Below are 14,462 nucleotides of genomic sequence, written 5' to 3'. Positions count from 1 at the left end.
CTTCAGAGCTCTTTTCTCTTTTCCCCCACAGGTGGACCTTTATGGCTTCGGAGCCGACAGCAAAGGGAACTGGCACCACTACTGGGAAAACAACCCATCAGCCGGGGCTTTCCGCCAGACGGGCGTCCACGATGGGGATTTTGAATCCAACGTAACGTTGACTCTTGCCTCGGTCGACAAAGTACGCTTTTTCAAGGGCAGATGACCCCGGTCACGGGGAGCGCTGTGATTTCTGACTTACGGGGAATACAGAGACTTTTGCCGAAATGAAAGGGGTCTCAGAGTTGACTGTATCTCACGCCTTAGCCGAAAAAGCCAGGAACGACCGCCGGGTTGCAGTTTGCAAGTGGCATTGCTGGGTTCCTGAATTTTCTTTACCAATATTTGAAGGATGTGGGAGTATTCCTCTTCCTGCTTCACCACTCTCCCGTTCGTGAGACATTTCCACTCTGTAAATCTTGCCTTGTGCAAGTTAAAGGAAGCAAAAGTTAGATCCCAACCCCTAACCCCTTTTCGTCTTTCTGAGAATGCATATCTTGAGCTTTCATTTTCTCTGGGACCGAAAACACAGCGAAAGAGATGCTGGATTTCATTCCTGACAACAGTGGATGTGAAACAACCTCTCTGTTCACAAATTACCTCAAAAAGGAGCTAATTCTGTTTTTTATCTTCTCCCAAGAGCAGCGTCCTTGCAAGACCTCCGAGCTCCCATACTGCATTATGATCAAGTGTGCATTTGTCACCAGCTGGCAAAAATTGGCACCAGCTTCAGCTGAGATTCCTGCATTTCAGGGGGTTGGACTAGATGGCCCTTGTGGGTCCCTTTCAACTCTAAAATATTATGATTATATTATTCCATTTGCCAAGAGCTGGGAATTTTGAATGAAACACTTTCCAGTTATTACTGTGGATTCCCCCCCCCCCCTGTGTGAAATGTATTTGCTCTTCTTCATAGCCATAATTAAGGAGGGAAAAGATTGGGGGGGGGGTTGAAAATGAAGATATAAGAAGCTGGAGTAAACTAGTCACGATTGTTTACCTTTTAAAAATGTCTTTCTCGCCGCTTCTGAGCTTTCGACTCTGCTACGAATCAGAGAAATGAAGTTATTTTTATATCTATATAAATTTTTGTCATTGACATGTGCCTTTCTGAAATATCAAGAATATAAAAGGGAGAGTCGTTTTGTCTTGTTTGGCTCTCACCGAGACTGAAATCCCTCGATTAAACCTTTTTTACATATATATATAGGGAAATCTGACCAAAGTTCAACGCTACTTACCGTCATCGGTTTTTTTAATCGACAACTTTCTTCAGTCTACTTGAAAGGTTCGCGAGCAACAGTCAGGTTTCAGTTTTGTTTTTGAGAGAGAGAAACGTTTTTGCCTTATTTTAAAAGAATGTGTGTTTTTTTATTTAAAAAAGAAGATTTTTTTTGGCTTCTATTTTTTACTGCTGTGGTAGGCGGCTCCTGTGTGAAATTGTCCTGAAGTGGAAGGAAATTGTCTCCACCTCAGGAGGATATTGTTCAAGGGCTACATCGGAGGAGTGAGCAGAATCAAGATGTGAGATCCATGGCCAGGGAATGAGATTACTTGGGAGTAAGGCCCCAGCGAACTCCATACAGCTTACTTCTGAGCAGGCAAGCCTAGGATCGCACCGTCAGGGACCTTATAAACAATGAAAAGAGGAAGGGATGATCTCCACAGTTAACAAGGCCCTTAAGCGAAGGTGACGGGAAGAGATTAGGCTGGAACGTTGTGGAAAGCATCCTCTTCGGGAGAATGAAGAGAGGGGAAGCCGTCCTTAACGAAGCATTTGGCACAGGAACTAATTGTGAGACTGTTAGGAAGACGGCTGTGTGGCGGTTTCAAGAAAACGGTGGTGGGCAGATCCACGTTAAAGTCGCCTCGTGCCGCTGGTCGTGGGACCTCTTGAGGGGACGTTGGGGGGGTCAGAGTGATTCTTTGTGCTGAAAATCCAGCTGGATATGCTACCTTCTTATTTCCTTTTTTAAAAAATAAAAATAGTGCGTATCTATTTTAATTGTCGCTATAAAAAGGAGAGAGACACCCTTTCTGAAAACCTCTCCGAAAGATCTCGTGCAAGGCTTTTTAGTTCTCACGGGCAACCGACACCTGAGGATAAACACAGTTATTATTTTTAAATAAATAAGAATGCATAAACCAGCTGTATTTCAGCAGGAAGGGGACGACGTGGGGATCAGGATGGTTGCTTTTCCCTCAAAATGAAAGCGGCCAGATTTAAGGATGCCTTTTGAAAACTCGCCATTTGACCCTTAGCCCCAGTGGGTTGCGGTAATTAATTTCGCGGCGCAGGTGTAGTTTGAAACCTGTTCGAAATGAGTGCCGCAGCAAGGATATTATTGTCTGCCCCAGAATTGTTTAGATTCCCTGGTAGGGTTGCCAGTTCCTTTTGCCCACCTCTGCGCCTGTGCCTTTCACAGCAACATGATCCGCAAGCGGCTAATTCTTACCTCCACATTGTGGGAAACGTCGCCTGCAGATCAGGGTCGCTGCTCAAAATGCACAAGAGCAGGCCAGACTGCCCCAATTAATTGGCAACCCATAGACTGGAAATAATGTTGTTTTTTTAACATCGTACTCTGAGCTTATAGGGTCGGAACAACATCTGAATAAATCAATTTGTAGTTAGCACCCAAGGAGGACTGAGCACAGAGGCACTTGATATGCATGTGAAAGATTCTAGTTTCAGTCCCTGGTGTCCCGTCCCACCCACCCCCCTTTAAAAGGAACTCTGGTTCATCATTGCATGAGATCTGGAAAAACCACCTTCCCTGTGAGGACAGAAAGAACTGAGACACATGGCTTGGCTTTGGGTGGTGCACTTACCCTGAGCACAATCTGGGACTGGGTCAGAATTGTGAAATTGGCTTAATTTATTCCGGGTGGTGCTGTGGGTTAAACCACAGAGCCTAGGACTTGCCAATCAGAAGGTCGGCGGTTCGAATCCCCGCAACAGAGCTCCCGTTGCTCGGTCCCTGCTCCTGCCAACCTAGCAGTTCGAAAGCACGTCAAAGTGCAAGTAGATAAATAGGTACCGCTCCGGCAGGAAGGTAAACGGCGTTTCCGTGCGCTGCTCTGGTTCACCAGAAGCGGCTTAGTCCTGCTGGCCACATGACCTGGAAGCTGTACGCCAGCTCCCTCGGCCACTAAAGCGAGATGAGCGCCGCAACCCCAGTGTCGATCACGACTGGACCTAATGGTCAGGGTTCCTTTACCTTTACCTTATTCCTTGTTCCAGTATTTTGAGGGGGGGTTTTCAATCAAGTATGTGAATATATGTATTGCGTTTCTTAAAAAGTAAAGATAAAAAATTCTAGGTTGGTAGGGAGAATGAAAACATATGGAGCAGCGATGGAAGGCAGTTATGAAGGAAGGATAGAAAGTGGAAGTTCGTAGGAAGGAGATTATCTGCTTTGAGCACACAGGTGTCCCAACCACAGAATGTCCCTGTAAATGTCTGAGCAGGCAGAAATGCTTATGGGTTTTCTCACTTAGCCATGAGGGCTGCAGGTTGTGTGTTTGTGTGTGTTAGCAACCCCTGCTCTCTAGACAGGGGCAGAGACTGCGCTGTCCTCAGTCTCGATGAGAGCTCAGATTGATGCCTTTGTTTCCCACAAGCCACGGAGACGTCCAACTGGGAAAGCTTTCCCTAAGCTCCCAGATGATATGAGAAACAGCTTCCCCGATTGGATTTCTGCCTGTCCTAGTATAAGATTCCCTGCCGGAAGAGGGAGACAAACTGGCACCCTTAGCCCAGTCAAACTATTCACCAGCCCATCTCAGCAGAGCTTGGAGCGTAAGAACATAAAGAAAACGTTCTCAAAAGAGCTGCTTATTTGGTTATCCTTCATAATGTTTTCTTCTTCCAGAACCTGTGGTATTATTTTTTTAAGGAAAGAAATCACTCTTAAGAAACTTGTCAGCTTATCATTTTTAAATCAAGGTGTGTTTGTTGGGTGGGTGTAATTTCTCTCCCTTCCCTATTGGGTCGTGTCGCTGCTTTTTGCAGAATTCTCTTCTGCGTTCTGCTTATACTTCTGGTGTCTGATTTGGCAAGGCTGCAAGTTCCCAAGCAACTTAGACACACGTACCCAAAAATCCCTTGCTTCAATATTTGAGCCTTTAAAAAGCAGGCAGGGCTTTGGGCATTGTTTGGAAATGGACTCCCAGTCAAAGACCAGCCCTGCTTTAATGGGTGAGATTCTATGTCCAGTAGCTTTTGTGAGCATTCAGAAAGTTCATCTTCTCCCCTTTGCTGAGAAGGAGGAGACTGTGTCTCTGTTTACCTCTAGGCGGCAAAGCCAGCATTTCTCACTTTTCTGATACCAGGTGATCAGTGATTTATTGATTAAAAATGGAAGCTAACATGACAGTCAAAATGACAAGGGTTTTTTCATTTTCCAGCAAAACTCTAGTAACCAGTAACACTCTATAGCTGTCTTCCTGCTGTGATCACAGCGAGGGTTACCAGCTATACACACACACACACACACACACACACACACACACACACACACACATCAACTTGTGCTGTTGTGCCTTTAACAACAACTTAAACTGGAGGCAATGGGCAGACGCTTTGAACTCAACTGCCTAATTTAAATCCATTTCAACAGGGTCTGCCTGAGTTTTTGGCTGCAACTTTCCATTCTGCGCAGAAGCTTTTACCCACCAATTACTTTGAAGGTGGAGTGGGTGTTAAAGGCGGAGGAGCAGGCCTAGATAGGTTTCCTGATCAGTTGGCGACCTTAATCACAGAAATGTCGGTGGGGGCAAGGGTCAAGTGCCAGCCCCTGCAAGCTCCCCTTTTGAGGAAAGAACTGTAGCTCAAAAGTAGAGCTTTGCATACAGAAATACCTGGTTCAGTTGCTGGTGTTGGCCAATAGGGCTGGAATGTCCCTGCTAAATTATCTTTTAAAAGTATTTATTTGTAGGTGTGGGTGTTTTGAGCAAAGCCAAATTTCTTTGACACTTGTCTCCAGGGTTGTCGTCAAAGTCTTCTTTCTTTCTATCTATCTTTCTTTCTTATACTACTCTTTATATGATCACTTTTCTCTCTGCAAATGAAGGATCACTTTGTTTTATTTGGCGACATCTTATTTATTGTTGACATTTTCAATACGATGCAAATGACTTCGAATAAATTTTTGTATTGTAATCACCCGTTCCTGTCGAAGTCCTCTTTATTAGACTCGGCGTCTGATTAAAGAAATTGTGCTCGCTGACCGCAGGAGCTTGCGGTCAGTTAATTGGTTAAATTGTTCGTTGAGTGTGTGGCAGCTGTGAAGAATCAGATTCCGTGCTATGGGTCGTTAGGAAAGGAATTGAAAATAGAACTGCCCATATAGTGATGCCGTTATACAAATCTACGGTACGACTGTATTTGGGGATTGTGGTGGGGCGATGAACAGGGTTTAGTGAGCTGGGGGTGTATGTGGCAGAGAGAAATCAGAAGCAGGCTGGAGAGGAGGGGGTGTCAAGAGGCAGAGATAAGACAGGCTGCTGCAGAAGCCAGGGGGTCTTCCCATCCTGCAACCAGTTCCCCTCCCTGCTGGTCTCCCAGGACCAGAAGCGGTCTGAAGAGCAAGGAGCAGAAACAGACAAGACTACAAAGTCTCAGATTGCTGGAGAAGGACACAGGGAAGGAGGAGACTTAGAGAATGACCGCTCACCACATTAAATGGGGGGCGCCCTTTGCGTGGACGCGCGCAGCCCCTGGACCCTGTGTGGCTTCATCAGCATAGGCTTGGCTTCGCCTTCCCCCAGGTGGGATACCTGGAGGCCTCCGCCTACCTCAGTTGTCCAATCCCGCCCGGGGAAGCGTTGCCAAGGAGGCCAGGCCAGGTAGGGGAGGGACTACCTGACCACACAATAGAGGGAGGATCTTACCTGGGAATCTTCAGTTGGCTCCAGAGCTTCCCCTTCATTGGCAGCTTTTGCCTTTCCCGTAGCAAAGCGTCACAACTTTGGCAGTATCAGGCCTTGGCCAGAATCCTTTAGTCTATCTTCCTGAATGGGGGGGGGGTGCGGTGACCCACGCCTCCTTCCCCTTTGCGGCGGCGATACCAGGGTTCCCCGTTAAAGGGGTTTTCTGAGGGGAGGCTTTGACCGTATGCCGAGAGGTCGGCATTGCTCTCCCCTGCGACGGCGGCGTAACGGGGGCGGCTATCTCTGCTTGAACATATGTTCTCCAGAGCCAGCCCATTCCCCCCCCCCACTGGATAACCTTGATGTTCCCTAGATCCCCGGCTGGGGACTGGGAGGGATAAACGCCCAATGCCTGAACCAAGGTCTACCCACATCTGAAATACAATAAAGTTGTGGCCAATTTAATCCCATAGCACATTGTCTTGAGTTGTTATTCCACATGGGGGAGGGGCTGCCCAGGGTTTGGGGGACTCCGCCTGTCCACACAATAGGGGCAAGATCCACCAGGACGAGTTGCTGTACCTTCCAGAGCCATCCCTGTTTCCTTGAATAAAAAGTTACCTTCACTGGCACTGTGTGATTTATTGCTAACCTGCTCCTCACAGTTCTATATAGTTCTTAAACGTGCCAGACATTTGCATATACAGATGGCACAAATTGACTATGTGCCTCAATACCTGTGAAAGAAATAAAATCATGCCGTATGTTGTTTTTTAAACTGATTTCTCCCTCAAAGACGCAAGGGGAGAGAGGAAAGAAAAAGGATACTTTGTACCATACATCTCCTCTGAATGGTACAGTTGTATTATCATGGTTTGGATAGGTCTAATCTCCTTTGAGTTTGTCTAATCTTTGCTTAAAGGAGTCTAAACTGGCGTGGAAGAAAATTCCATAAACTAGGAACACATCTTTCTGATTTACTTACATATAAACGGTGCTTTTGATTAATAACAATACACCTAGGCAGTGTGACACACAATGCAACAGAAATGTGGGTTAAAAACGGCAATAGCATATCCATAAAGGTGGTGTTTAAAAATAAAAGCAAATTAAAGAGAAGGCAGCATGTGGTAAACACACACACACGTGTGTATGTGTGTGTGGACACTGGTGGCACTGTGGTCTAAACCACCGAGCCTCAGGCTTGCCGATCAGAAGGTCAGCGGTTCAAATCCCCGTGACGGGGTGCGCTCCCATTGCTCTGTCGCAGCTCCTGCCAACCTAGCAGTTTGAAAGCATGCCAGTGCAAGTAGATAAATAGGTACTGCTGCGGCGGGACGGTAAACAGTGTTTCCATGCACTCTGGTTTCCGTCACTGTCCCGTTGCACCAGAAGCGGTTTAGTCATGCTGGCCACATGACCTGGATAGCTAGCTGTGGACAAACACCGGCTCCCTTGGCCTGAAAGCAAGATGAGCGCCACAACCCCAGCCTTTGACTGGACTCAACCGTCCAGGGGTCCTTTACCTTTACATATATACATGTGTTTGTGTGTGTGTGTGTGTGTGTGTGTGTGTGTGTGTGTGTGTGTGTGTGAGACACACACACCACACACCAAGTAGGTACAATAAAAATTGGCTGAGTGATTTTAAGCATAGGATAAAATGAAGCCCATTACTGTTTTGGGTGAGATGAATATTAAAATAATACTGTTTCTTATTGAATTAACCAAATCCTCGGTAGCGGCGCCCACCCTGTGGAACGCCCTCCCATCAGATGTCAAAGAGATAAACAACTACCTAACATTTAGAAGACATCTGAAGGCAGCCCTGTTCAGGGAAGTTTTTAATGTGTGACATTTTAATGTATTTTTAATCTTTGTTGGAAGCCGCCCAGAGTGGCTGGAGAAACCCAGCCACATGGGTGGGGTACAAATAAATTATTATTATTATTATTATTATTATTATTATTATTATTATTGATAAGGCGGAGGGAGAGGACAAACCAAGTTTTTCCTTATTGACGTCTATTGATTCTGGCTCGAGTGCCGGCCTGTGGAAAAGGCAGGATAGAAATAGACATAATGATGTACTAAAATCAAACTGGTTTGTAAAAACACACTTTCCAAAGGCCTTTCTGAACTGTACAGTTTTTTTTAAAAAAAAGAAGGCAGGAGTGACTCCTACCCAAAATCTGTTGGCACCAAGAATCGTCAGTTTCTTGCTTTATATGAAGAAGGTCCCAAATTCAATCCCCTGTTTCTCTAGGTAGGGCTGAAAACATCCCCTAACTCAAATCCTGAAGGAGCTGCTGTCAGTCAATGCAGATAATAAATGAACAGTATGACTCCATATAAAGCAGCGAACTATATTCCTATGTTCAAAACGCAGAGCATGTTACAGTAACTGTGACTTCATAGAGAAGCTGCTGAATTCATAGAGAATTCATAGAGAAGCTGCTGAATTCATAGAGAAGCTGCTGAATTGCAACTCATTACCAAACTTAAAACCATGGAGAGACCTGGTTTGAACAAAGACATTGGATTCTTATCTCATTATACATGACTTAGCCATTTCTCACCTTCTCACCCCCTGCCTTTTCCTGTAAGACCTATTGCAGTCGTTAAGAGTCGTCAACAGGCTCATCTCAGCTATCTGCCAATCTCCCATTCCCACCACCCTTCTGAGTAATACCCCTCCCCACCTTCTCACTATATAGAAGGATCTGGCAACTTCTGTTTCAGTGTATCTGAAGAAGTGTGCATGCACACGAAAGCTCATACCAAGAACTAACTTATTTGGTCTTTAAGGTGCTACTGGAAGGAATTTTTTTATTGTGACTTCATAGAATGATAGAACGGGAAGGAACTCTTATGAGGGTCATCTTGTCCAAATCCCTGCAGTGCAGGATTCTGCACACGCCGTTGTCACCCATCCAATTTGAAACCATACTGGACCCTGCTTAGCTTTGCAAAGGTGCTAGCAGTTTTATTGCCGCAAACTCCTGGCCTGACTTTCGCAAAGGTTCACAGCTGTTGGTTGAGTTCTTCTTCCCCTTCCTGCTCACAAAGAAACACCCGCACAGCATATGGCCAGATCAAATGCACTAGCCAGGATCAGTTGATAACCACCTTAATGGCTTGCAATTAATTAAGCAAACACTTCACAGCGAGAGTTGTTTTAGGAATGTCGATCCGGTCCAATGCAGAAGTGAGGAGGAAGCCCAAAACAGCTCAACGAGGGCTGAGCATGTTCAAAGGACATGAATTCTGCCTGATGTTTATTTACAGTGGTGCCTCGCAAGATGAAATTAATTCATTCCGCAAGTTTTTTCTTCTTGCGAGTTTTTCGTCTGGCGAAGCACGGTTTCCCATAAGAATGCATTGAAAATCAATCAATGCATTCCTATGGAGACCGTCTGGGGACAGAGGGGAAACGCCGCTCTGTCCCCTCTTTTGAAGCAAGGGGCGGAGAGGAGAAGATTGCTTCTCCCCCTTGCCGCCCCTTGGTTCAAAAGGGGTCCGGGGAGAGAGGGGAAGGCACGCAGGGGATTGCGGGGCTGGCAACGGGGAGAAGCGATCTTCTCCGCGCCGCCCCTTGCTTCAAAAGAGGTCCGGGGACAGCGGGAAGCGCAGCGCTTCTCCCCGCCGCCCCTTGCTTCAAAAGAGGTCCGGGGACAGCGGGGAAGACGCGCTGCGCTTCCCGCTGTCCCCGGAGCTTGCGGGGCCATAGGGAAATTTCTTCTTGCGAAGCAACTCGAAAATGAAAAAACCTTTCGTTTTGCGAGTTTTTCGCCTTGCGAGGCGTTCGTCTTGCGGGGCACCACTGTAGTTTAAGGAATATATATATAAAGGAGTTCAACCAACTTGAGGAACTTGGTCGAGTGATACCAGCTTTCTGAAGTCTTGAGAGTCATTTGCACCCATGGCTGCCCCATACCTCTTACTCCTCACCCCCCCCCCATAAATCCATTTCTTCCCCAGGGGGCAGTACTGTCCACTCTAAATGACAGCTAGTTGTCATATTTTGCTGTGTCCACTAGAGTGCGCTGTGCTCCTTTGATGATGGCTGACTCCTGCCTTGAAAGAAAAGCTGCAAAACTGATGGATGGATTGATTGATTTGTTATGGAAGGGCATTCGCCCATTGGAGTCCTCTTCCGACACACACACACACACACACACACACACACACACACACACACACACTACATTTCTGAAGTGGAGACCCAGGATTTTCACCTGCTTCACTGTTTGTGAGAACTAAACCTAGGATACACCAAACGATTTAACCAATTGCAATCTATTTCTGTCAGAGTTATTGAACTGCACCCAATTCCCTCCCTCCCTCCTCACCCTCACCACCGCTGTCCAACACACACACCCTCAAAAAAAAGTTTATGATCTGAAACATGTTCAAAAACGAGACTGGGGATCTTTCCTTTTCAACCAGAGCTTTGCAAAGAAGACTTCAGGTCACATTTGTGCCTTGCAGTATGATAGCACTTTAAACACCCAAAGAATTCTGGGGGCTGCAGCTTGTTTAGGGTGCTGCGAGATGTTAGGAGAGGCCTATTCCCCTTGCAGAACTACAGTTCCCAGAGTCCCCCCAGTGAAGATGGATGGACTGATAAACCTCTAAAAGGTAAAGGGACTCCTGACCATTAGGTCCAGTTGCGAACGACTCTGGGGTTGCGGAGCTCATCTCACTTTAATGGGCGAGGGATCTGGCATACACCTTCTGGGTCATGTGGCCAGCATGACTAAACCACTTCTGGCGAACCAGAGCAGTGCACAGAAATGCCGTTTACCTTCCCACCAGAGTGGTCCCTATTTATCTACTTGCACTTGACGTGTTTTCGAACTGCTAGGTGGGCAAGAGCTGGGACTTAGCAACGGGAGCTCACCCCGTCGCGGGGATTCGAACCGTCGACCTTCCGATCGGCAAGCCCTAGGCTCAGTGGTTTAGACCACAGCACTACCCACATCCTGATAAACCTCTAGGGGTCTCCTAATGCCTCTTAGCAGATGTCAAGGCAATAAGCAACTACCTTACTTTTAAAAGACATCTGAAGGCAGCGCTGTTTAGGGAAGTTTAAAATGTTTAATGCTGTATTGTGTTTTTAATATTTGGTTGGGAGCCACCCAAAGTGGCTGGGGAAACCCAGCCAGATGGGCAGGGTATAAATAATAAGTTGTTGTTGCTGCTGTTGTTTGGCCTTTCCTCATCCCAGGGAAGAGATCTGGTCTCCCAAACTGCTCAGCGGTGGGATCGGCTGGGAAACTGTTGCCTCTCCTCCTGTAGTTGTCTTTGAGCAGAGGCCACCTGTCAGGAACACTTTAACAGCAAATTTCCTGCTTTGGTTGGGGAAAATCTTTAGGTTAATCTCTTGAGTGAGGAACATTTGTATCTGTTTGCACAACAAGATGAGCATCGCCGTTCATGTAGATGTCCAACTCATGAGAAGAACTGAATCGCTTCTTTCCGACACACCTGCAACAACAGGATGGATTCCAGGACATGCAAATATTTTTCCCTCTCTTCTCTTTCCTGTTTTTGCCTTGATGTCACCGACAATGATGCCAATTAATCACAGGACCTTATTGTAACAGAAGCCCGAGAAGGTCATCCGGGGGGGGAATTGTGGCAGGGTATGTGCGAGTCTTTGCATTCAAATCAATCTTGCCTGCTCATCCGCCAGTTATGAACCATATCAACCAACTTGCATGATGATGATCATGATAATAAGCATTTATAGAACATTTTAAAAAGTGTTTGACGTAGTCCATATACATTTTCTCAGTAACCCTTTTCATTTATTGTTTATTTAAAGCTGGGAATTAGGCAAGGGGCTTTCTCAGGAGTGGTACCCACCCTGTGAATTTCCCCATACTAAGAGATCCTATACCGATATTTGTTGGAACTCAAACTCTGCCAAGAATGTAAGGGCTGACAAATTCCTCCTTTGCCTCTCTTGACAATTTCATTTTCCAAATGGTGGAAGAAACAAGAAGGGGACTGTCTAACACGGACCTGATTCTCAACAACAGGGACGTACTAATCAATGAAGAGGAAGTACTTGAAAACTTGGGAAGTATTGATTGTGTCCTCCTGGGTTTCACAATACAGAGGCAAGGGAAAGCTGAGTGTTGGTGCTGACCTTTAAAGCCCTAAACAGCCTCGGTCCTGTATACCTGAAGGAGCGTCTCCAGCCCATCATTCAACCCAGACACTGAGGTCCAGCACTGAAGGCCTTCTGGCAGATCCCTTGCAAAAAGTGAGGTTACAGGGAACCAGGCAGAGGGCCTTCTCAGTAGTGGTGCCTGCCCTGTGGAACGCCCTCCCAGCAGATGTCAAGGCAATAAACAACTATTTTACTTTTAAAAGACAACTGAAGGCGGCCCTGTTTAGGGACGTTTTTAATGTCTGATGCTGTATTGTTTTTAATATTCAGTTGGAAGCCACCTAGAGTGGCTGGGGAAACCCAGCCAGATGGGCGGGGTATTTTTTATGATGATGATGATGATGTCGTCAGACATGCACTCTGGACTTTAAGAAGGCCAATTTCAAAAATCCAAAGGTGAGATCCCAAGGTCAGAAATACTTGAAGAGAAGGGAGTCCCAAATGGGTGAAAGTTTCTTAAGGGGGAAATATTGAAGGTCCAAATGCAGACAGTTCCAACAAGGAAGAAGAGTGGGAGGCATCTAAGGAAACTGGTGTAGCTGCATTAGGAGCTTACAGAAGATCTGAGCGTTAAGAAGGGCATGTATAAGAAATGGAAGAAAGGGGGAATCACAAAGGAGGATTACAAAAGCATAAAGGACCCTCTGGATGGTTAAGTCCAGTCAAAGGCAATTATGGGGTAGCAGCGCTCATCTCGCTTTCAGGCCAAGGGAGCCTGTGTTTATCCACAATAGCTTTCCAGGTCACGTGGCCAGCAGGACTAAACCACGTCTGGCACAACAGGACACTGTGACAGAAACCAGAGCGCACCGAAACGCTGTTTACCTTCCCGCCACAGCAGTACCTATTTATCTACTTACGCAGGTGTGCTTTCAACTGCTAGGTTGGCAGGAGCTGGGACCGAGCAACATGGGGATTTGAACTGCCAACCTTCTGATTGGCAAGCCCAAGAGGTTGAGTGGTTTAGACCACAGCGCCACCCGCTCCCGACAGGAGCCAACAGTTGCCGGGTGAAGTCCAGGCAGGTTAAAGCTCAGACTTGCAAGGGGGTCCATTCCAACTCGACAATGTGAGCTCTGCCCATCCCATGCCAGAAGGGCGGATCAACTGGCAGCTGTTCTTGGGGCAGATTTCTCACCACGTGCCTGATTTTTACCACTCCACCACATCAGGGTTGAGGAACCCCAGGTTCTCCAGATGTTCCTGGACTCCCTGTTCCATTATCCCTGGCCATTGGCCATACTGGCAGCAATGGGTGGGAGCTGAAGTCCAGGAAGGACTTGGAGAGCTACAGGTCTTTCATCCCTGCTCAAAATATGCTGCCCAACCCTCAGCTCTGCGGTAGCAAATATTAGCCACTGCGAATTTTTGCCCATGGAGGGCAGTGGTGCTGTTCACTTCAATAAGCTACAGTGCTGCACCCTCTGAAGAATCTATGAAACATAACATTGTCTTGTAAACTTTTGAACTCTTTTGGCACAGCCTGATGTTTTGGTCTCCATTTCACATTAATCATCTTAGAGTTTCAGGATCTCGCAAACGAGTTAATCGGTAACTCAGATGCTTATCAGCCTCTCTTGGCCGTTTAGTCCTATCTTGCAGAGCTGGGCAGTTTTTTCTTTATCTTTTTTTAATAAGTAACCACCACCCTAAGAGAATAAATACACCTGTTGTTGCAAAGAACAAGTAACCCTCCATTTTTCATTTGCTGAATCTATTCCGCAGGCAATGAGCTCGTTTTCTCCCAGGTCAGAGGCCCAGATGCTCCAGCTTAGCAAACTCTTTGATTTCCAATCAAATGATTCCACACACAAAAACTGAAGACTTTTAGGCCGCATTGTGTACCACTTCATACTAGAGGCAGAGACTCACATGATGCTCTTCCATACTCCAAAATAAATGAATAAATACCGTATTTTTCGCTCTATAGGACACACTTTTCCCTCTCCAAAAATGAAGGGGAAATGTGTGTGCATCCTATGGAGAGAATGCAGGCTTTCGCTGAAGCCTGAAGAGCGAGAGGGGTCGGTGCGCACTGACCCCTCTCGCTCTCCAGGCTTCAGACAGCTATCCGCAAGCCTTCTGAGTGCGGTGGGAGTTCCCGCCGGGCTCCAAAGGCTTGCGGATAGCAGCCTGAAGCCCAGGGAGCACAGCGCCAACTCCCGCTGCGCTCCCCGGGCTTCAGGCAGCTATCCGCAAGCCTTCGGGCTCTGAAGGCTTGCGGATAGCAGCCTGTTCTGGGGGCTGGGGTCGGGGGAAGCTCAGGCTTCCCCCGCCCCAGCCCCGCGGCTGGGGGGAAAAATAACTCCCCCCCTTTATTTCCTCCCCTAAAAACTATGGTCTGGTGCGCCCTATGGAGCAGAAAATA

At 46.8% G+C, this 14,462-nt stretch overlaps 1 protein-coding gene across 1 annotated transcript in view; it reads left to right on the top strand.

Annotated features, from left to right (window-relative positions):
• Positions 1-5,208, top strand: part of ST3GAL1 (ST3 beta-galactoside alpha-2,3-sialyltransferase 1) — a 44,935-nt gene extending 39,727 nt beyond the window's left edge. Inside the window, exon 7 of the mRNA XM_081204985.1 lies at positions 32-5,208. Coding sequence (XP_081061111.1) covers positions 32-205 — 174 coding nt within the window. The 3' untranslated portion in view covers positions 206-5,208. The remainder of the gene's footprint in view (positions 1-31) is intronic.
• Positions 5,209-14,462: the final 9,254 nt, after the last annotated feature.

This window comes from Podarcis bocagei (genome assembly GCF_964188305.1).
Source record: "Podarcis bocagei genome assembly, chromosome: 8".
NCBI lineage: Eukaryota > Metazoa > Chordata > Lepidosauria > Squamata > Lacertidae > Podarcis > Podarcis bocagei.
The sequence above is the reverse complement of the archived record's forward strand: the minus strand, read 5'-3'. Positions and strand labels throughout refer to the sequence as shown.